Below are 23430 nucleotides of genomic sequence, written 5' to 3' on the forward strand. Positions count from 1 at the left end.
CTTCTCCGAAGATGATAAAGACAGGATCATCCTGTGCATATCATAACTAAATCTTCTCAAACAAGGTTGATAGTCCAAGCCAATTTGATAATTCCAGATTTTTCTCCATTCTAACAGTAAATTATCTAAGAAATTGGTAGAAAACCCAATTTGATTTGTTGAATAATTTCATGAAACCATAACCAAATAGTCATAATCAGTATTAACAAAAAGTAAAATTACCATCTCTCCTACTGACATCAGTAGGAGGTATCTCGAAATGCCAAAGCCTTCCAATAGCCTTAACCAAATACTTCCTACACAAAAACTCCTCCGCATAAACCTTCTCGACCTTTCTGTTTACATCATGCAAGAAAACATGCGTCACCCCAGGTTGCGTTCGTGCACGCGCCATCACTGCCGCCGTGTATATCGCTGTCATCCTCCCCGAAGTCTCCGGAAAATACCCTCTCGGCCCATCGATCATTATTACATCCCACTCCGTATCGTACATTGAATCCGGCAACTCGCTGAGTGCTAACTTGCATCGGGTGTTAACCTTGAGGCTCACGTTAGAGGCAGCACAATCCTTGTTGGACTTATAAGTGGAGAGGAGGTAATCCGCATCGGAGAGGCGTGTGTGGTAGTCAATTGTATGGACGCGCAAGGAAGGAGCGTTTTGAAGGATTCCGTGGACCCACTTGGGGTCTTCCTCAAGGAATACTGTTGTGCCACGTGGATTTAGGCTGGCCCACATGAGGGAATCATGGCCTAGACCGAATACAAGGAAGTTGCATGGGGCGATGGCTTGGAGGACGGCGAAGCTGACGCTGATTTCTGCTTTGGATTGCTGAGGAACCGTCCGTGACGTGGCGTAGTGGACAATGGTTTGGAGATGGGTTGCGGTGGCAGCGATGCCATCCTCATCGGAGCAGAGAAGTGAACGGCGATTACTGGGGTTTCGCTGATGAAAGGTGACCAAAAGAATCGTGGCGGCAAAAGTGGAGCCTATTAGGACGGCTCGAAGCCAAGGCTTGTCCGTGTACGGAGTGCGAGTAGCATATGAACGGTTCTTCATTTCTCCGTTTCTTCTCTAATTGTTCTCCTCTATATTGGAAATGTAAGAATGTGACAGAAGACTCAGAATGTGGTGATTGTGGTTATGTTTTACCCACAAAAGCACAAGCACAATTAGTGATATTAATCTAAAAAAAGAAAGGTAAATAATTAGGCTAAGGGAGTCTCTCCCAAGATTGACAGTTTACTTGCCCTTTGTGGCATAAAGATGCCCACTTGTAACCTTTTCGAGAATTACCTCAAGTCATTAATTAATAGTAAGTGTTACGTGATTATAGTTGAGTTTTTTTTTGTTTTTGTCATCATAATCTGACTATCTACCAACCTTATTTAGGTTGATTATATATATATGTGCGCACGCGCGCAAGTCTGTGAAGTTGAAACTAAAGCTCAGCAAATACCGCTAATGTATATTTTCTAAAAGAAAATTGACAGGAAATTTGTATTGTTAATTCAAGGTACATATATACATATATTGAAAAAAGACGATAACTTGGAATAATAGGAAGTACATGTTCTTGATAAGTAAACATATCAATTCTCAAAGCAAGCAAGGAAATCATACTGGGCCAAGCTAAAGCTTCTTGCGAAAAGGCCCATTAGGTTAATCGGAAAGTATAAACTAGAAAGGGCTTGTTTGGGCCTCCAATCTAAAACCCAGATTTATATCAACCGCAGAAATGAACATATTTATTTACATATATATTTATGTATATCTATCAGTCAATTAATTATTTTACCACTTATTTTGTTCATTTTGAATTCGGCAGCTAAGAAATGACAGCAGCTACGTCCAAATCAACGGGGTTAACCATGCCTCATCAGCATCTTCGTTTTTAAACGGCAAAGCGGGGTTAATCATGCCCAAATCAACGGCTTCCATGTGCCCAAGATTGCCGGTTCCTTTCTTTTCTGATAGAGTCAGCGCGCAAAAAAGCACAATCCTCTCCACCTCGTATCCTGGAACAAGTTTTCTTACTGTAGATAACCTGGAACAAGTTAGCAAGGCAAGATTCACGATTGCTACTTGCTAGTTACTATCATACTTCAAGGACCATTTCCAAACACTCCATGTTCCCAAATATTCCTGAAAAACCAAATTGGCTTGACCAACACTTAAAAGAATAATCGCTTCATAAAATGTGTTAACATATCCCTATATTTTCAATTATAAGGCCAAAGCTAAAATCATGTGAAAGCAAATCAAAATACCACGGACAACAGTTCCAATTGAGCTGCTACTATACAAATCAAAATATTGTCAAGAAAATGTGCGCCTGTACGCAGTAAATTAAAATCCTAAAGTGAGTTTTCAAGCTCTCATCTCTTTTCTGATTCTAGTGAGCTGCCAACAATTACAGTCTGACCTGCAATATCTTCTAGTTACCATACCTGAATACAATATTAAGTTATTAACAGCACATAAATTTACCAACATAAACCAGACGTCACCCGTTCACAAACACACTCCACTAGTTTACTCTTTACACAAAATTATGCACCCTCTTTCTTAAAAAATTTAAAGATTTAAATTTTGCGAAAGACATTTCACACTTATGTGATGTGACGAACCTAAATTCAAAGTAGCCAGCAAAAATGATGAAATACAATTCACATCCTTTACCAGGGTAGGGACTCACCTATCCTCATTGTGTAACATACCTAATTAGCTGCTTTGGGGGCACGTTTAAATTCTATAGCAGAGTATAGCTATGGTCGACTGCCAAATTCTTCTTATTGCACTCAAGGAAGTTTCACATGCTTTGGTACCTCATTATGAAACCAGGGAAAATGAATGGTCTCCGAGAGTTTATAGTATCCTTTTCTGTAGAACTGAGGGTTGATCAGATAGATCTAAGCCAACATCCAACTTCAGCACCCTTTTTTCCTGATAAGCATCAGATATATATATATATAAAGAGAATAAAACAATATAAAATGACACCTTGTTGACCCTATCAACACTGAGCTTGCGAAACTTGGATTGGTCCATTCAGATAAATAATCCCTCCATAGTTGTTAAAATGTGTTGGATGTGAAAAAGAGGTTAAAATTGATTTGCTACATACAGATATGTACTAATATTCTTAATAGTTAATACAGCTTTATGACCACAAAAATGACTGTTTATGACACAAAAGAATCATACAATTACTCCCAACAAACATTTATTATCATATAATTTAGCACACAATAATCATCATTATCATCATCAAAGCATTTGTAGCTGACATAGAGATACTAAAGTGGAAGCATGTGGAGTCCAAAAAATTCAAGTGTAAGATACTAATTACTAAAGAGAGAAGAGAAGGGAGAGAGAGAGAGAGAGAGAGAAGTTTCCGAAAGAGGACTTATACTTTATAGAATTAGTCAATACTCGATAATGTAGCATTTGATAGGAAAGGATGGCAAAGGAGAACTCATGTGGTGGATTCTCACTCATTTATCATGTGGATTCATCTAGCCAACCCCAACAAGGCAATTGATGTGTACCAAACATAGCTTACTTCTGATAAGTAGCTTTCCGTCCATACATTAGCATATAATAGTCTTTCTCCTGATAACATTTTATCTCAAGTTCTCAACTCTCTTTAGAATGGACAAAGACAGCTATCACAGAATTTTCACCTTAATCAACTTATGACAGAACTCTAAAAACCTTCATAACAACATATCTCAATTTCTCAAAACACACAAATCCAAAAAACAAAAGGAAAAAATACACCCCGTTGAAGGACGATGCCATTGCATATCAAATCAATAATCATATATGAGGATGAATGAGAATGGCATCCATGGTGACACACCATATATGATTATGGTGTTCATGTGATCCAATGACTGCCATTGAACTATTGTAGGCATTCATGCCAACATGGTGATACACATATATGCCATTGTATCACATGGCAGCGTTGTGGCCATTCATGTGATACACATTCAAATTAAAATATATATTAAAAAAAAAAACCACACACACACAAAGAATGCCTCCTATCTGACAAAAAGAAACAATGAGATTCTTGTTATAATGAACTATGCAACAAAATATTTCCACGGAGCAGCTGGCAGCAATCTAAAAGAAAAGCACACCAGAGTCATCAAGCAATCAAAAAGTCCATAAACAGAGAGGAATAAGCTTTACCTAGCCAGATCCAACGATGATGTTGTTGATAGGGATGAACATCAGCTTCACGAAGAACCCGACAAATCCCATCACCACGAACCCAATAGGAGTACGGAACGCCACCTTCGTAAATTCTACACCATCGCATAAGAAAAACAAACCGTCTCGATCAAAATCCACAGCACATCCGCACATACAATAGAAGAAACTAGATGTCAACCACTTGTGGCTTGCTCAAAAACAAATAAAAAAAGTTTTATCTTATGCCTTTGCGGTCGGGCTTGTGGCACCTCTTGACGAGGCGAACGCTGTCTTTCGCAAACTCTCTGAGCGGATCGAACACCGAGTCTATGGCATCCATTCCCTCGCTTCTCTTCTCTGAAATTGAAGAAAACGATAGTTTCAGAGAATTACACAGAAACAGAGAAACAATCGTGCTTGAGGAGATTCTGATTTTGGATCGAAATGCTTCCAGCCGAACTAGTGGTCAATGGTTTGATCTACGGCTCTACGCAGGCCTGAAAGAGTTGGGCCTTACTTTAACAGAATAAGTCAATAAGGTATTGGACTCAGCTTAAACATTATTTGCTCAAGCCTCGGGCTTCTGCTTAAACACAGAGATGGGGCCTCGGTTCGAATGTTTGGGCCCAATTAAAAGATAAAAGCCCACTTAAGCTTAACGTTGTATGTAAACCTACAGCCCTGCCTGGAACTCAATTCAAAGTTTCAATTTATTTGGTCTTTTTTTAATGATAAGACTAAATTTAGTTAAATTCGTTTATACCCATTGAAAAAGTATGGCACTACAATCATAATTATCGGAAGAAGGACGAGCCCACGAAATCAAAATTTCGCAAGAAAATGTGTCATTTGTATGAGAGGAGTTGGACCTTCACTGTTAGGTTATTTTAATCCGATGTGAGACTACACATTGACATTGCTTCTTAAATGATCAATTAATTTTAATTATGTATTGCCTATTAGTTGTAGAAAATTTTTTAATAAAAATATTCAAATTGATGAGATTTACCTAACCAAAGTCTATCAGTATGTTCTGAAAGAAATTAACAAGTCTATTGAAAATTTCAAGGTTTCAAGATATATGGATGAATTTACATCAGAATCGAGTTGTTGCCCACGTGTGATTAGAATTCGATACATGGTATTGAAGAAAAATGTAGCATCACATTGCATGCATCTAGAACTTCCTAATATTGGTGTGGTTTGGAAGTGTGTTTGCACTGTGTTTAAGTGCATCTCACCTCACAGCACCACAGTTTTTTATGACACGCCAAACACTTTATGTCAGCAGAACTTATCTCACAACACTACAGTGTTTTACCTCGCAGTACCTTACCTCACCTCACTACACTCTCAAACGCTTACAATATATGTCGAATTGTCCCACGTAATCAAATTAGGTCAATTATTTTATTTTAGATTAATGTACAAGGTAAACGTTAAGTGATTTTATATTAATATTATTAGTCATCTAATATAACCGTAATTTAAATACACCAAACGCAACGCATCACAGTTTTAAAAGTGATGCATCAAACAGTTTCGCTTTTGAACTAATCTCACAACACCATAGTTTTAGACCTCACAGTATCACAGTTTTAGACCTTATAGTACCGCACAGCACGCCCAAACAGACACAATAATTAAGCTTTGAAAAGGTATACTAAGAGTAAAAGAGTTGTTAATCACAATTAACTCAGGATAAAATCTCTGTTATCGCTTATCAGTGGTTACACATTGGGAAAAAGTCAACAAAAATATAGCACACGTTAATCTAATACTTTCGCCGCTATCAAATGAAATAGCCTAAGAGCATCCACACTAGTAGTAATATAATACAGCACTTCAAAATCATTCTCTCTCTTCTCCTCTTTCAAAATCATTCTCTCTCTTCTCCTCTTTCCTATGTGGCACAATTTAATTGGATGAGTGGGTCCCATAATAAACACTATTCATCAACACTCCATAAATTTCAACACTCTATATTCATTTTCTCTCTCTTCATTTTCATCATCTCTCCCTTTCTTTTCATCAACTCTCTCTTTCTTTTAATCTTCTCTTTCTTCATTTTCATCACTTCTCTCTTCATTTTCATCATCTCTCTCTTCACTATTCATCAACTATATATATACTGCAACTCTCAAGTATCATTTTTCCACAACTAAATTTTCAAGTGCCATTTTTCACCCATTGTGTGCATGTAGCGCTATATTTATCAAAAAAATAACATTTCAAGTACTTGAAATACACACCATTATACCCATTGTGATGGTATAGCACTATATTTATCCAAAAAGTATTGTTAACAATGTTAAATATAGCACCATTGTGGATGCTCTAAGATAAGGAACATTGTGGCTGATGTTGCCTTTTTTTTTTTTGTTTTTTATATAAAAAAAATACTTGGGATTTGTTATTCTGTCATTTTCAGTTTCAAACTTGCAAGGTAAGGAAGCCTACATTTCAACTCCTTCAACACACATGCATGTACATCCATTAGGAGTTTAACAGGAAAAAACATAAATTCCAACAACTCATTAATAAATTTTCCAAGAAAGTTCGTTGGCTTTTGAATTAATCAATTGGGTTCACCAGAAAAACAGATGATCAGGTAGCAGAGCCATCGAATGCATTGACTAGTTACTATATGACATGGGGTTTGTATATATTAATATATATGTGGAATTAGAGAGGGGAGAGAGAGAGGGGAGAGAGAGAAGAAATGGAGGTAAGAAGAGGGTTAGCTCTGTTGATGATTTTGATGGTTGTCGGGAAGGGAGAAGGGCAACTAGTGGAAGGTTTTTATGGCTCTACTTGTCCAAACTTGGAAGCAATAGTGCAGCAGGCAGTCACCACAAAGCGCATCCAAACTTTTGTAACTATTCCAGCCACCCTGCGACTCTTCTTCCATGACTGTTTCGTTACGGTAAGGTGAACACAACACAAGTTCTTTTTTGGCATTGGATGGCTGTTTTTAGCATAGAGGGCTTAGGCATTGAACTGCTGCTAAAGTTTATTCAGTGATTCTTTGTAGGGATGTGATGCCTCTGTCCTAATAGCATCGCCAAATGGAGAGGCAGAGAAGGATGCAAAAGATAACCTCTCCCTTGCTGGAGATGGCTTCGACACGGTGGTGAAAGCAAAAGAAGCAGTAGAAGCACAATGCCCCAGCGTAGTTTCATGTGCAGACATATTAGCTCTTGCTGCAAGGGATGTTGTAGTTCTGGTAAGAATCGCTCAACTATCTCAACATTCTCCCCTGCAAACAGCTGAAATTAACAATAACTTCTATCCTTGACGCGATCAAATCTTAGGCAGGAGGACCTTCATTCGCGGTAGAACTGGGACGACGGGATGGCCTTGTCTCTCAAGCATCTCTTGTCGCTGGAAATTTGCCAGAACCTGAATTTGATCTTGCTCAACTTAATGCCATGTTTTCCAAGAACAACCTTACCCAACTTGACATGATTGCACTATCAGGAGCCCACACTCTTGGCTTCTCTCACTGTGACCGGTTTGCAAACCGTCTTTACTCGTTCTCACCATCTTCTCCAGTAGACCCTACACTGAATCCTGACTACGCAAAGCAGTTGAAGGAAGCATGCCCTCAAAATGTAGACCCAAGCATAGCCATCGATATGGATCCTGTGACTCCACAAACTTTCGACAATGCGTACTACAAAAACTTAGTAGCAGGGAAGGGATTGTTTACCTCAGATGATGTTCTGTTCATCGATTCCGCATCTCAGTCAACAGTCATAAACTTTGCCAATAGTCCAGCTGATTTTAACGCGGCCTTCGTCACGTCTATGAGGAAACTCGGAAGAGTGGGCGTGAAGACCGGTCGCCAAGGAGAGATAAGGAGGGACTGCAGTGCCTTCAACTCATTAAGGCAAAATATCTCATGATGTTTCTAACAGAAAAAGAAGCATCATCAATCAACATATTCTCAAAAAAAAAAAGAGTTTACAAGATCATTCAAGGTTTTCCTACATTGTTTGTGCAGTTAAAAGAGCAAACCATCAATTCATCAAAACTTGATGAAACATTTCTGAATGAAATGGTAGAATAATATGTTTTATATATCTTTGTGCATAACTTACAAGAGAATAAAATCTCACAACAACTTGACAACTACTAATCACATTCCTTCCAAGAGGTAAAACTATAACATTCAAATCTTGAAAGCACGAAGAAGAATCAATGATCCACCTTCAACAAAAATGAAAAAAAAATTTGACATTTTTGGAGGAAAAACTGGTCCAGAATTATTTAAATACCGTATACCTAACTTGGACAATCAAAGCAAAATCTTCCATGATCACATAGCACCCAACTATAATGTGAAAAGCAACAAAATCTCAACGTGTTTACTGCAAAGGTATTCTGGCCTCGAACACTTTCTTGCCCTTGAGAAATCAACACGATCAGAACTCACAGGACACTTTTCAAGGTTTACCAGCCTTGTCTCAAAGTGTATGACATACACTATCTATGCAAGCCATTCTCCTTTCCCTCTTCCAACAAGTTTTTAAGTACGAGATTTTCCATAAAGGTGGGCGTAGACACTCTTCGTCCGGTAGACAAGAATCATACTCAACACTGCTGCAACGATGCAAAATCCTGACATTATCATGGAAGTTAAGAAGTAACATACAGAACCTTCACACTTCAGTGGCTGATCTACACCAAGCATGCCTGATAAGATTGAACCTGAATTCTGTATCAGGTCATTGTGACCATGAGCTTGCTTCTCTGCTTCACGGTCATATATATAGCTAGCAAGTAGACCAGAAAAGACAAGAGATCCAGCTGGATTCCCCAAAGTGAGAAAATTATACAAAGCACCGAACTTTTTCAAGCCAAACAACTCAGAGGCGGTAGCAGGCATAATTGCCCAATGGGAGCCATATCCAAGGCCAATCAAGAGAGTGCCAATATGCATTGCCCCAGGCCATCCCATTGCAATGAAGACATGTCCAATGGCCATAACAAATTGGGCTACAACCAACGCCACCGGCCTTGGATAAGCGTAATCCCTGTTCAATAATATCACATAGATGGTTAAGAAGAATAAGAAACAAGCCAACAAGGAAAGAAAAGCTGGAACTCAATGAGCATTCTGGATGAGATTATATCAATTAATACCTCACAACAACCTCAGAGAAGTAACCCGCACCAATACGACCAAGGAAGTTCCAAATGCTGATCAGGGATACAAAAATATGTGTGTTGTCATATCCTAACGATTGGCTCATCTGACCCAGGTTATCAATCACGGTCAATCCAGATCCACCACCCAATAACATTGAAAGAAATATGAGCCAAAAGTCTGCCTTAATCAAAGCCTGCATCAAAGTGAAGTCTTCACCTCTATGTGGACCCCTCCTCCTCCTGACCCTCACTGCTCCCTCTGCAGCTGCTTGGGCTAGTTTTGATTGCAGTTGGGCAATTCGTTTTTGCCTTTCTGCTGCAGGAAGCAAGTCGACTTCCTTGGGCTTTTCATCCTCAACTTCACTGAATATGACCTCGTTACTGTCCTGCTCAGAGTTACTGGGTTCTTGCTTCTCAGGTTTAGGTAGAAGAACCTCTTCCAGTGAACCTCTTGGCTCCAAACAGAAACTCAATGATATCGGAACCACTATGGGAAATAGAAGGATAACAATCATAATTACTGTAAGAATTGTTGCAATAGTGGGGGCCACATCGACCAGATCTTGGACAAGCATGACTCCCATCAAATACGCAGCCAACAAAAGGCACACACTATACACGATAGTAAAGCTGGATCCATCAGATGGCCGGACTTGTCTGTGGCCCCCAACAGGTCTGATAAAGAACATTAGAGCAATGACTACCATTGCAGGCCCTACTGCAACCATGAATATAAGATTTGCATGATCAGGGGAGTGGATCATGTAATATACTTGAGTCAAAATAGCACCGCCCAGCCCAGCAAAGCCCTTCAATATCCCCACCACAGGCCCCCGACTTTTGGGGAAGTTTTGTACACAAGAAACAAGAGCAGCCGTATTGAAGTAGGTTTCACCATTGGTTCCAACAAATATAAGAATGCACATCTGCAAAGCAATGGAATAAAACGATTTAACCAAGGCCAAATATCCACATAACAGTGGTAATTTTCCTCAAATCTATTAAGAGTAAACGAGAATACGAGAAAAGAATTAACAATATCCTTTATGAATACTACATAAAACTAGGAGGAATACATGTTTAGCTGTTATGGCAGCATATATCACAATTTACTCCTTACAAGTGGCATTACGAGTATGTTTCCATCTCAAGACCATGTATGGAAAGGAAAAGCATATTTGTGAGCAATAAAATCCATCAACTTATCAATGTAAAGATCCATTTTTACGAAAATACAAAACAAGATTGAATATGTAGAAAACAATTATGATCAATAAGATCATTACCATCAAAAGATGACATATTTTCAAGTAGCAAATATTTTCTTCTTCCACCTCCATATATTCCTTTCAGAAAAAATTAACATGAAAAGGCAACAACAGGATAACTTAGAAGTACAATCAAGTCAAAGAATCAAGAAATCTTGCTTCGATCTCCATCTATGATACTACAAATCTTTCAAGATAATATTAAAAATCCAAATCTCTATGACACTATGATTAAGCATTGCTCTACTTCCATACGTGTTACAGGCTTACAGCACATATGCTTGCATGCAAAACACAAGCATCGCACTGATTGAGCATCACATTCACAAACAACATTAAAGTTCAATGGGTTCCTCCTTATTTAAAAGAATAAAGATGGGATTTTTTCAAAAACTATTACAGAACCCATCCAAATATATCAAATCCGACCATTATTTTCTTATAAAAAAACACAAATGTGAGAAAGGATCCTATCTCTAAACAAATGTGTCTTTAAGAGCCACAAAAATCCCTTCTTTTTTTCAAAACCGGGATGTTCCAAACTTCTCTGGCAGATCAACGAGGACCTACTTTGGCATTAAAATCATATTCTGTGGATGCCTTCCCACAACCTGTGGGAAATTTGTCAGTATATGCACTTTCATAAGAATCCCCTCCAACCCATTGAACCATAAACAATTAGCAAATAAAGCATAAAACATATCTCGAAACAGCAACAGAGATTCAAAAGACAGAGTTGATTAGTTAAAAGAGAAGAAAATATTAGATCCATAATATACAAGCATAGCCATGGACTAATCAACGGATGTATATATCACCTAAATGGATAAACCGAATAGAAAATAGAATCAAGGTAAGGAATATGACATCAGAGGGTAATTACACAGGCACAGCTATGGACTAATTAATGGATGTATGACAACAAAAAGGATAAATTGAATAGAAATCAAATCAAGTTAAGGGATATGAGATCAGATAGAATACTCACAGCCCACAAAGGCAAAACTGGAGCTCGACCAGTAACCACAAGCCAAACCCAGCCATACCCAATCAAATTCTGCAAGGCCCCGACAAGCAGAGCAGCCCATAAAGGCAAAATCTCAGACAAGGTACCAGCCAAAAATCCAACACTGTCACCAAGGTCCTTGGCCACACCCAGCTTCGACAATTGCGTCTGGTTGTACCCCAACGAGCTCTTTATCACCGGAGATATGCTCCCAAACAAATAGCCAACTCCCGCACACGATTGAATCCACGTTGCAGCCACAAACACGAGCCATCTGTTGTTAATAAACGATCCAAAACTTGCTTTCAACCTACCCATCACCCAAAATCAGACCGAAAGCCAGAATCAATCCTTGAGATGAACAACAATGGCGCCTTTAATCAACAAAAGCTGAAACTTTTGTGGTCTCTATATACAACACGACACATGGATTTTTTTTATCCGGCGGATTTGAGGCGGTGGCGGTGGTGATGGTAATGATGATGATGAGCGCCGTTCCTGGGATATTTTAATAGCGTATGAAAAGAAAATGAAAAAAAAAAACCATCGATTTGTTATGTATTTTCAGAAGTGCCACCGTAGGCAGGGACGGTGGTGTCTTGTATAGAAAATTTGACGTTGAACTGGACGCCATGGCCCATGATAGCTCTTTGAGAGACACGATGGAGGGACACAAATTTCTTGGATGGTTTTCTTTATTTCATGTTTTTTTATAAGCAATTAAGGTTTTTCTTCTATAACCGTTGATCTAGCTATAAATGTTAAAAAAAATTTCAAAAAAAAAACTATAAATGTTAAAAATGAATTGCTTAGTTTTAATGATCATACGTATTGTATTTGTTATTAAATTTATTGTTTGAATGATAATATATACTAAACTTCATTGGTTATAAAATTTTATATGAACATTCTTATGTTTTGGTGGAATACTTTTAATGAGATCTTTATTGATCTATAAACATTGCATCAATAATTTATTGGTAATTATCTCTTAATGGAATTACCCCCAATTCAATTATTTAAAATTGTGGCAAAAATCCAATCATATTAAAATCCCACGTTTTCATTAATTACGAATATGCATTGTGCGATGCCAATATGCCAATACATATATCAATCAATTTTGTTGTTAGGTCAATAGTCATGAAATTCAACTATCTACTAGTTAAAGGGAAAAGAGAAAGATAAATAAAAAAAAAAAAACCCTACATGGATGAATGACGATAAAGAAGGAATTAGAAAGGAACACCATCCGCATTGGTTTTCACATGTTTGCATTGATTGGCTTTCATTAAAGACCCCGAATGGATATGCGGATTGAACTGTTCACTCATTCTTCATGCCGTTTGCATGATGATTGCAATGTTCACTCATTTTTCTTATGAATGATAGTTTGGTCCCAATCTTCAAACAAATTCACATTAATTATCTACCACACATGGCTGTGGACCTGTGGTAGACTGACTACTAGGGCGGCTGCAGCTAGAGAAAATCTTTAAGGCTGGAAAATGACAAACGAGCTATTAGGTAAAGGCACATGTATTAATAATATTTTAATATACATGCAAACACAAAATAGCCACGTAACTTAACATTACGCATGCAGATCTCTATATCTACATGTGATGTATCCCAGAATTGTTTCTCTTTATTTGTTTTCTTTGGATGAGCATGTATATGTAATATGTATGACTAGTCCTATGTTATCAACGCAAATGCTTCAACGCGTCAAGTATAAACTGTGGAAAAGACGAAACACACCTTTTGGAATTAGTCTTTCAGTTCATCATTATATTATGCCCAGCCCATGAATATTCAAACCCATCATTTTATGTCCAGCCCATGTATATAGCCCCATATAGGTACAGTTGTTGGGCTAATAAACATTTCCAGAATGGACCAGAAGAGTAAACATTTGGTCAAAACAAAACAAAAGAGGATCAAAAGAGAACTGGTGGGTCCATTGCTTTTATAGCTTTAATTTTCTTCGTTCTTTCTTGTGCTTCGAAATTGTTTCCAAGTCCCATTACTAGTGTTGACCCTCCAAGGCCTCCACACTCTCTGTCTTGAGCCCATTTTGGCATTTTCATTTCAATCCTTATCACCACAGTCGCGTCCTCTCACTCTCACTCTCACTCCCACCTCTGTAAGCTAACCCAAATAGACATTGTTATAGACTTCTATCGCTCTCTGTCTCTCTCTGTTTAATGGCGGATTGGGCACCCGTGTTAATAGGAGTAGTGTTGTTTGTGCTGCTGCAACCAGGACTACTGTTCCAGTTACCAGGACATCAACGGAGTATGCATTTTGGATCCTTGAAGACCAATGTCACCGCCATAGCGATTCACACTCTCATCTTCTTCATTATCTATGCCGTCCTAATATTGGCCGTCCACGTGCACATCTATACTGGATGATCCAGGAGGTCAATTTACTTGCTCAAGATCTTGGTTCTTGTTTTGTCCATTATTTTAAAATTTATAGAAAACCCAGATAGTATTTTTGATGTAAGAAATGCCTATGTTTTTCTGTTCTTCAAATCTGAAATATATAGTTGCTGAGTTTTCTTTTTCTTTTTCACATTTTGAAGTTGGAGTCTCTGTCTCTCTCCCTCTCTCTGTTCCTTTCGTCTTTTGATGTCATTCGGTGAATTTAAAGTTTTAGTCAATTTGGCCATGGAAAATTGATAGGCTTTGTTAGTAAGCAGAGACCTTAATTTTTAGTTCATGTCCCTCGTCAGAAGCTTATTCATAAGATGGCATTGGTACAATAAATTTCCTCCCCTTTTTGCCTCAAGTATTTTCTGGGTATCGGTTAATTTGCTGCTGCGAAAGATCCCAAATTGGAGTTTGATCTGTGTTTTTTGTAGGATACCTTAATTTGAGAAGCTCATAATTGCATCATTACTATATATAACTTGATAGAAAAGCTTGGAGTCTTTTCTTAGAGAAAAGCATGAACTGATGAACTTGTTCCTTTTTCATGTATGTAAAAAAAACAAACAAGAAGAACCTACTACATGAGAGAAAAGTTGAAATACAAAAGAACAGAAACAAAGATGGAACAAAAAGAGCCCATCTTTGGAGAATTTTTCGACTAAATAATTAATTTACATGTATATGAATGCCAATAGCAACGACCAGGATAGTGATTATGCAAAAGTAAATGACGGCATGGACTAGAATAGCAATCCCACTTGTAGACATGTTCCCAAACTCCATCACCCTCGTCCTCGCCGGTAGCTGGAATAGTAATCCTGGCGATAAGAGGATGAACATAACCACCGCAACCACCACCGGCCCCCAATCTGCTCCCATCTCTCTCTTTCTGTATAAAAACTCTGAATAGAGGTTCTAAAACTTGGGGTTTCTGATTTCTGTCAAAGTATCAATGAGAGGAAGGCAATGGTGGGTTGTTCAAACATGTAGGGAGCGAGCAATAAGGGACGCTTGTACCAAATTTCTTGGTGGCTAAGGAGAAGGGTGATGCTAAACTTGGTAAGAAAGAGAGACATTAGGTTTAAAAGGGAGGAAAGGTATTGAGGGAGGTAGTGGGTTTGCTTTATGGAGAGATGGAAAGAAGCAAACCACCTTTTATTTTTGTGTTTTAATTTAACATGCAAATAATTGTTCACTCAAAGAGGTTTCTTTTTGCCTGCTTTAGAGATTGATGAAGGTGGAAAGCTTTTTTTATTTGAAGAGAAAAAGAACAAAATAAACAGCTAGGAATGCACTTTTGAATGCTTACCTGCTTGGTTTTGCTTCCTGGCAGTAATGACAACAGTGTCCCTGGTTTATATGGAAGAAGCAGCTTCACAATTCTGTTTAGTTCTGTCATTGTGAACCAATTCCTTCCTCTCCTGGACTGAGATAACACAGCTTTCTTTCTTGTAAGTGCTTATAGTGAGAAGTATCACTTGTGTCATTTAGTCAAACTGTGTGGCAGTTTGATTCATTTATTCCTATCATGGAAGGTACTCTGGCTGCACAATTGCCGGTGAAGGAATCCAAGAATTGTGGACTGAAACAACGAGGGAAATTTCTTATGGGCTGTGGGACTGGAAATTCTGACTCTGTGGGCATAATTGAAGTTGAAAGGGCTTCAATTTTTCACAGTAGTCCACTTCAGGCCTGGAGACAAGCAGGCCTCAAAGTAAGGGCCGATGGGCATTTCATATGGGCTGAGATAGACATAGTTCAAGTGTTCTCTGCTGTGGGCCCTTGGCTTAAGAGCCGGGCTTCTTCAAGTTCGAACTGGTGCCGGGTTCAAAATAGGCCAGAGCTCGACTCTTATCAAACGAGCCGGGCCTGTAACGGGCGACGGGCCTCTTTATTTAATCACAATAAATGTTTTGCATATTTACATGGAAAGATGTAGACCGTTAGATTGCCACTCGCATCGATCACGTTAATAATTAGTACTTTCCATTATGACACTTTGGATTAATTCCACTGAAGGAACCATTCATATAGCTAAAAGCTTAAACAACATTAGAATTTAGATATAGCACAGACACCCAGCAAGAAAGCCACAGATATATGTATATTAATGATTCAATGTTCAACGCTCAAAAAATTCTTGTTCAGTTCGGTCAAGGGGCTTGTTTGGGAATGCTGTGAGGTGCTGTGAGGTGTGGTGTGGTGCTGTGAGTTATAAAACTGTGGTGTTGTGAGGTGAATTGAAACGCAAAAAGCTGTTTGACGCATAACTTTTAAAACTGTGGTGCGGTGCGTTTGACGTATCAAAATTACATTTATATTAGATGACTAATAATATTAATATAAAATCACTCAAGGTTTACCTTGTACATTAATCTAAAATACAATAATTGACCTAATTTGATTACGTAGGACAAGTCAACATATATTGTAAGTGTTTGGGAGTGTGGTGAGGTGCTGTGAGGTAAAAAGCTGTAGTGTTGTGAGGTGAGTTAGAACGCAAAAGCTGTTTGGCGTGTCATAAAAAACTGTGGTGTTGTGAGGTGTGTTGCAACTGAACACAGTTACAACACACTGCCAAACACATACAAGGTGTTGACAAACCTCGTGAAATTGAGCTGGGTAGAAAATGGAACGGCCCGGTTCGGATAATCCATTGACGAAACCCATAAAGTAGAAGAGCAAGACAAGACCAACAACCAGGGGCAACAAAACGAGCCCAATCATGAAAGTTACGGACCCAAACATAGGGATGACAACGGGACGGGGCGGGGGCAGATATGTCATCCCCATCCCCATCCCTGTAAAAGTCTCATATCTAAAGATGTGAGCACTCATGCCTTATTTATAAGGCCAAGCTCAACTCTTACCACTATCAAGGCCTTTTCCTAGGCTTGGGTGGGTTGGGCCTAGCCCACCTGCTTGGCTTAAGGAGAAACAAAGCCGTGCGGGCCCGATGTATCCACGGGAACCGGATAACCCAAAGCGGACAATATTGCTGGTGTGTATAGGGGTGTGGATTTACAACATGGTATCGGAGCAATTCATTCCTGTTGGACATGACCTCTACTCCACTTGTTGGGTCTGGCATAACCCAGCCCACAAGTGCGGGGGGTGTAAAAGTCCCACATCTAAAGATGTGGGCACTCATGCCTTATTTATAAGGCCAAGCCCACCTCTTACCACTATCAAGGCCTTTTCCTAGGCTTGGGTGGGTTGGGCCTAGCCCACCTGTTTGGGCCTAAGGAGAAACAAAGCCGTGCGGGCCCTATGTATCCACGGGAACCGGATAACCCAAAGCGGACAATATTGTTGGTGTGTATAGGGGTGTGGATTTACAACAATCCCCGTCCCTGAACCCCATCCCCACCCCCATCCCCATCCCCACTCATTGAGATTCGGGGATCCCCGTCCCCGACCCCTACGGGGATGGGGATACCCGACGGGGATAATTCAATTTTTTTTTATATTTAAACTAGTATTTAGAGAATTAAGGTGTCGAGATTATTAAATTAATATGTTTGAATATTTAATTTGTCGTAAACTTTAAAAAGAAATTATACTAACATATACATCATAGTATAAAGTATTTATATTATATAATGTATAGGGTTTAGTGGTTTACTTAAAGTTTAGAATTTAGGGTTTACATATATGATTATAATGATCCAAATTACAAAAAAAAATAATTTGGTTTTGTTATTTAGTTAGAGTTTAGGGTTTAGGAAGTAGTTTTAGGGTTTAGGAAATAGGGTTTAGGATTTATATATTAAAGTATTAAGGTTTAGGGTTTAAGGACCCTAAACCCTAAATATATTATATAATATATATGATATATCTAATAAATATATATTTATTTATTAAAGTATTAAGGTTTAGGGTATAGGGACCTTAAACCCTAAATATATTATATAATATGTATGATATATCTAATAAATATATATATTTATTAAAGGGATATATATTATATAATATATGTATGTGTATTATATATATATATATATATATGTATATGTGTATATATAATACATAGACAGTGCATATGTATATATATATATATATATATGTGTGTCTGTGTACATGTATATGTGTATATGTATATGTATTATATATATGTGTGTGTGTAATACATAGACAGTGCATATGTATATATATACGCGTCTGTGTATATGTATATATGTATGTGTATTATATATGTATATATGTATGTGTATTATATATATATATATGTATGTATATATATACACAGACGGTGCATATGCATATATATATGTATATGTGTGTGTATATATATATGTGTGTATATATATATATATGTGTGTGTATATATGTATATGTGTATATATATATAGACAGTGCATATGTATGTGTGTGTGTGTATATATATATATATATATATGTGTGTGTGTGTGTGTGTGTATATATATATATATATATGTATGTATATATATATGTATGTATATGTATGTATATATATGTATATATATAGATATATAGATATATATATATATATGTATGTATATATATGTGTATGTATATGTATGTATATATATGTATGTATATATATACACATACAGTGCATATGTATATATATGTGTGTGTATATGTATATGTATGTGTGTATATATATATATATGTATATATATACATAGACAGTGCATATGTATATATGTGTGTGTATGTATATGTGTATATATATACACAGATAGTGCATATGTGTGTGTATATATGTGTGTGTATATATATGTGTATGTGTATATGTGTATATATATATATATATATATATATAACTTATGGGCTTTTAGAATTTTTTATTTAAAGGGATAATAGATTGGAGTAAAATTTCTCATTACTTTTTATTACCCAGGTCCCCCCACTAGTAAACTTTATGTGTAAAAAATAAGCTCAATTACTAAAATTTATTACAGGAGTAAAAGTTATACTGACATAACAAACACAAGTAAACTTAAAATTTAATTACCCTTGTAACTATTACACCTCATTACCCTCGTACCATAAATATATTATATAATATGTATGATATATCTAATAAATATATATATTTATTTAAGGGATATTTTTCGGGTCGGGTTCAGGGCCGGATATGGCATTACCATACTCTACCCTTCCCCACAACACCTCATTCGCGTGACACCGGAAACCCGAAATTTCGGGTCCCCGACCCAAAATTTCCAGTCGGTCCCAGACCCACGGGTCAAATTGTCATCCCTACCAAACAACATTAACGCCAGCGATATTCCCAGGAATAGCGACGCGAAAGCCGGGGGAGAGACCTGGCCCAAGCCCAACGAAGCAAGGTTGATGGACGACGACGAAGAGGAGGCGGCCGAGGGTCTCGAAACCGGAAGTGGATATTTGAGGCTGTGGATTATTGTCGAGCAGAGCTCGTAGAAAACTCTGGATTGCTGCTCTGCCGATCTCATAGTCTGTGCTTCTTTCTGTGTGTTTGGATTGAAAGAAAGTGAGCTTCCTGGAAGGGGAAAAAAAACAAAAAACAAAAAACTGACACTTCAATCGAAGGTGATGCTTGGTTTTATACGTGCGAGTCCTTTTTTGTTAATCGAGACGAGAAGATAAGCTCAGTTGGGAGAGGTGCCAACCTTGTCAGGTGGCGGCCACCCGTGGGATTGTGGGAAGCTGTCCGATTTGGGCTCATTTGATTGGGCCTGATAGGATCTCTCTTCTGGAAATCTGCTATAACGTTATGGGCTTGAGGGAACAAACAATCGGCCCTTGAAAAAATAAGCTTTTTTAGGAAAAACTATAACTTCTCCCTTGAAAAAAATTAATAAAAGTTCCAAAAATCAAGAATATTTTTATTAATTGGTTTGTAATTACTAGTTATATATCTTTTTCCAGGCTTCAATTTCAAGCATCCAATTCCAAACTCTCAAAACAATTTTCATTAGATATTGAATGATTTTTCTTCTCTCATAGATTAATAAGGGTATCTTTCCTTTTCCTAATTGGTCTCAATAGGCTAAAGCCAATTGGGCCCATCACGTGGGATTCTCTTTCTTTGTGAAGGGAAATTTGAAAGAAATTCTGGTTCAAGGAAGGGATTCCAATGAATAATTGATACATAGTTTTCGCATCAACAGATTTTTGGAGATGGATATTAATTATATTTATAGGACCATTTTTGTTCTGTACTATCATTTACTTTTACTTTTCTTGGAGAATTTTTTACTTCTATACGATACAAATGTTTGTTTGAGAAAAAGTTGTCCAAATTAACATAGAGATAGAAGTCACACATGTTAATCGAGTAATTTACATCATGATGAAATTGATAAAGTGAAGGATTAAAAATGTCAAATGAATTAAAAACACGTTTATTCCTAGATTAATAACAACAACAACTTCAAGAACATATATATATATATATATATATATATATATATATATATATATATATATTCACACCATGCATACACATTACTTAACCCTTCTCAACCCACAAATGGATTAATCGTTTTTCATCGATCCTTAATTTCTAGCTAGAGGATTAAGAATAATTTATTGACTCGAAAACTAAAACTAGCTAGTTAGTTACCCACAAAGCACTAAATTTAATTGATTTCAAGCATGATTGATTCCTTCAAGCTTGAACCTTTCTTGAACAGAAGAAATGTAGGATGTAGCCTTGATATCAACACCTTCATCTGCAGAAACCCCAAAAAGGGCCTCAAATTGTTTGGTATCCTCAGGATTAATATTGATAAATGACACTTTCTGCTGCTTTGGTGGAGTAATCACATAATCCAAGTACCCTGTTGAGGGACAACTCTGGCTTGGCTTGTAGACCTTGCTTGAATACTGCACACTACTAGTTGATGATGATGAAGCAGGTTTGGCTGCAGCTCTATAGAATATTGGCATCTGCATCAGCTTCCCCTTCATGAACCCTTTTCGCTTCCGATTCGCCAGTGACTCCATATAATATTAATCTGAGATTTGAGCAGAAGAAACAGTAATACCAATGTTGGTTGGTGATTGAGTTAGTGCATGTGAAGGTGATCTATTTATAGAACATTTTGTGTGCTTTTAGGGTTTATGGATAGACATCAAAGGTTGTGGACCCACAGGTAAATATCTGGGAAGCATCATATATCTTACTTTGTTTTTCTTGTAATTAAATCCTTCTTTCTAAGATATGGTACCGAACTTTCTGAGTTTATATATATATGCCTTCAGAAGTTAGAAGCTAGAACCCATAAATAATTGGAGATTCTTTCATTACTTTAACTAATATTGCTGGAAAGTCAGTTAAGAGGGTCCTCTTTTTATCTTTTATAGGGACAATACCCTATAAACTACATTTGTTATATATATAGAGGGAATCAAATAGCTGGAAATTAAACAAAAGTGTTCTTCTGTTAGGCACTTAATTAGGCTGAAAATGGATCCTACTAAATCATTTGCACTTAATTAATTAGAGTTTGATTTGTGCTTAATTAGACTTTGGAGACACATGTGGGTCTAATTAACAAACAATTCATTAATATTAATGTGGAAGGCCATCGTTGGAGCAAGTGACTTTGATTCAGATTTAAACACCCAATCGACATAAGATCATCAACTCGCGTTTCAGGGATAATTAGTAAAATTGTACATATTATGAAAAATTCATTTCATCGATCTTAATTCTCCTAAAACGCATAGTTCATATGTAACTGTGTGTATATATATATAGACACACATATATATTGCTGATTTCTCACCATAAATTGAAAATTCAAAGTTGAACCTGAGTTGATGGGAATATTACATGGATAAGAATCAAGACATAGTGTCTCTCTCAGAATTGCCTCCATCATGAGTTTGAGAATTAATCTTCCAACAATTAATCGGACACAATGTTAAGATTGTACAAGATATATCCAAAGCATGAGTATTATCAATTGCATATGTGTAGATGCTAGAATATACAATTATTGGATATTCAACGAAATATATGTGTGTGTATGGCCCTTCTCTCCTACACTCTTGTTTACGGACCTTGATTCAACGAAAGTCAGAATTTCAACATGTGATCCCTATCGATGCAGTGATTTATTACAACCGCACGATTGTGGACGTCCGCATGTGAGAATAATCCTATATATATACCCATAGCATTATAAATATCATCAATATATGGGGACTTTCGTACATTTTAAACAAGTACTCATAAACGGAAAGACAAAGGCATAAAGACTCTTGTTGTTAGAAATGTGATTTTTCCATAAATAAGTGAGATATTTTTGAAAACATGGTTACATGCATTGCATGGCATCTAATGCCTCAATTCAAAAAAAATACACAAAATGGAAAGGTGCTTTAATGGTATCCCCAAAACTTGCTTTGTTTGTTGGTTTTACAACTTCTAAAAAATCTTGGATTAATTCTGAGAAATTTCCTATTATAAGTTTTATCATTTTTGTTGAAGAATGTCACATAATTATTCAATACGTTTTAATCATATATTCAAACATGACATATCGCATATTCCTATCTAGATCGGTACTTGTTTTATTAATTTATCAATTAAAGATTTAAGGAATTGTGGCCCTAATTGTCTAATAAATGAAATTTGTGGTATGTAAAAGGCCTATAAGAAAGCCCGAAAGGCCCTTGGCCTGGGCAACAAACTCCATGGCCTACATAGTTGATTTATAGGCACACGGCTTAGGCAACCGCCTACTCACTTATGACCCTTGACCTATGCAGTCAACCCAAAAAGGGCTCATGGCTTAGGAAGCTCTCTCACCGGTCCATAGCCTTATCACTGTATCACATACCCGACATATGCAGTGGGTCCATGGTCTCATCAAACGAACTCAGGCCCAGGAGCCCATACAGCTTAGCACCCATGTGCCAATCAAAGGCCTAGATACAAGAGGTCCCATCACATTAAAATAATCCGATTTTGGAGGTGTCTATTTTCTCTCTGTGAAACACTACACTTTCTCTAATCACTAAAATCTCTCAACCATATCACTGACTTGATCGTCAGAACTTCCCCAGTCGGTATCACATTGGCATCAAACTTTCACGATTTGCTCTCTATGTGATCTTTGCAGGTTGTTGGTGGTCTCGTTCGACATTACATTGTAAATTATCGATTCTACTCATATAAATATATATATATATATATATATATATATATAATAGCATGGTCCGCATGGACATTTGAATATTATTTTGCAAGTTTTTTGAGAAGTCCCAATATCTAGTCTTGGGTTGCTTCGTTCAGAATGAGATAGACAGAAAGAAGAACAAAAACTCGCATGTGTTTCTCCAGTCATGTAATCTTGTACGTTCAAGTGTTGAAAGGATAAGATATATATTATTCCC

The 23430-nt window shown here is 37.3% G+C and overlaps 6 protein-coding genes across 12 annotated transcripts; 1 reads left to right on the plus strand and 5 right to left on the minus strand.

The window, feature by feature from the left end:
• Positions 1–78: 78 nt before the first annotated feature.
• LOC119979930 (probable methyltransferase At1g27930) lies at positions 79–1057 on the minus strand. Its single transcript, XM_038822551.1, has one exon. The coding sequence runs from the start codon at positions 1055–1057 to the stop codon at positions 203–205; it is 855 nt and encodes a 284-aa protein (XP_038678479.1). The 3' UTR covers positions 79–202.
• A 498-nt stretch (positions 1058–1555) lies between these two features.
• Positions 1556–4693, minus strand: LOC120016295 (protein transport protein Sec61 subunit gamma-like). 7 transcript variants are annotated; one of them, XR_005471941.1, is made up of 4 exons: positions 4451–4687; positions 4202–4317; positions 2719–2944; positions 1556–2045 (listed from the first exon to the last, which is right to left on the minus strand). XR_005471941.1 is itself a non-coding variant. In XM_038868999.1 (3 exons), the coding sequence occupies exons 1-2, from the start codon at positions 4542–4544 to the stop codon at positions 4202–4204; spliced, it is 210 nt and encodes a 69-aa protein (XP_038724927.1). In that variant the 5' UTR covers positions 4545–4693; the 3' UTR covers positions 1556–2045. The 7 variants fall into 7 exon arrangements, 4 of the variants coding, with proteins under 4 accessions (XP_038724927.1, XP_038724924.1, XP_038724926.1 ...); XR_005471940.1 differs by having other exon boundaries at positions 1556–2143; XR_005471939.1 differs by having other exon boundaries at positions 1556–2448.
• A 2018-nt stretch (positions 4694–6711) lies between these two features.
• Positions 6712–8287, plus strand: LOC120016294 (peroxidase 55-like). The gene is made up of 3 exons (XM_038868994.1): positions 6712–7130; positions 7239–7430; positions 7519–8287. The coding sequence occupies exons 1-3, from the start codon at positions 6927–6929 to the stop codon at positions 8110–8112; spliced, it is 990 nt and encodes a 329-aa protein (XP_038724922.1). The 5' UTR covers positions 6712–6926; the 3' UTR covers positions 8113–8287.
• Positions 8266–12123, minus strand: LOC120016293 (protein NUCLEAR FUSION DEFECTIVE 4-like). Its single transcript, XM_038868992.1, has 3 exons — positions 11615–12123; positions 9353–10284; positions 8266–9243 (listed from the first exon to the last, which is right to left on the minus strand). Exons 1-3 carry the CDS (start codon positions 11948–11950, stop codon positions 8736–8738), a joined length of 1776 nt encoding a protein of 591 aa, XP_038724920.1. The 5' UTR covers positions 11951–12123; the 3' UTR covers positions 8266–8735.
• Positions 12124–14049: 1926 nt separating this feature from the next.
• LOC120016342 lies at positions 14050–15518 on the minus strand. Its single transcript, XM_038869078.1, has one exon. The coding sequence runs from the start codon at positions 14947–14949 to the stop codon at positions 14737–14739; it is 213 nt and encodes a 70-aa protein (XP_038725006.1). The 5' UTR covers positions 14950–15518; the 3' UTR covers positions 14050–14736.
• A 4986-nt stretch (positions 15519–20504) lies between these two features.
• LOC120017237 lies at positions 20505–21076 on the minus strand. Its single transcript, XM_038870397.1, has one exon. The coding sequence runs from the start codon at positions 21028–21030 to the stop codon at positions 20674–20676; it is 357 nt and encodes a 118-aa protein (XP_038726325.1). The 5' UTR covers positions 21031–21076; the 3' UTR covers positions 20505–20673.
• Positions 21077–23430: the final 2354 nt, after the last annotated feature.

The sequence above is a fragment of the Tripterygium wilfordii genome, chromosome 15, assembly GCF_013401445.1.
Source record: "Tripterygium wilfordii isolate XIE 37 chromosome 15, ASM1340144v1, whole genome shotgun sequence".
NCBI lineage: Eukaryota > Viridiplantae > Streptophyta > Magnoliopsida > Celastrales > Celastraceae > Tripterygium > Tripterygium wilfordii.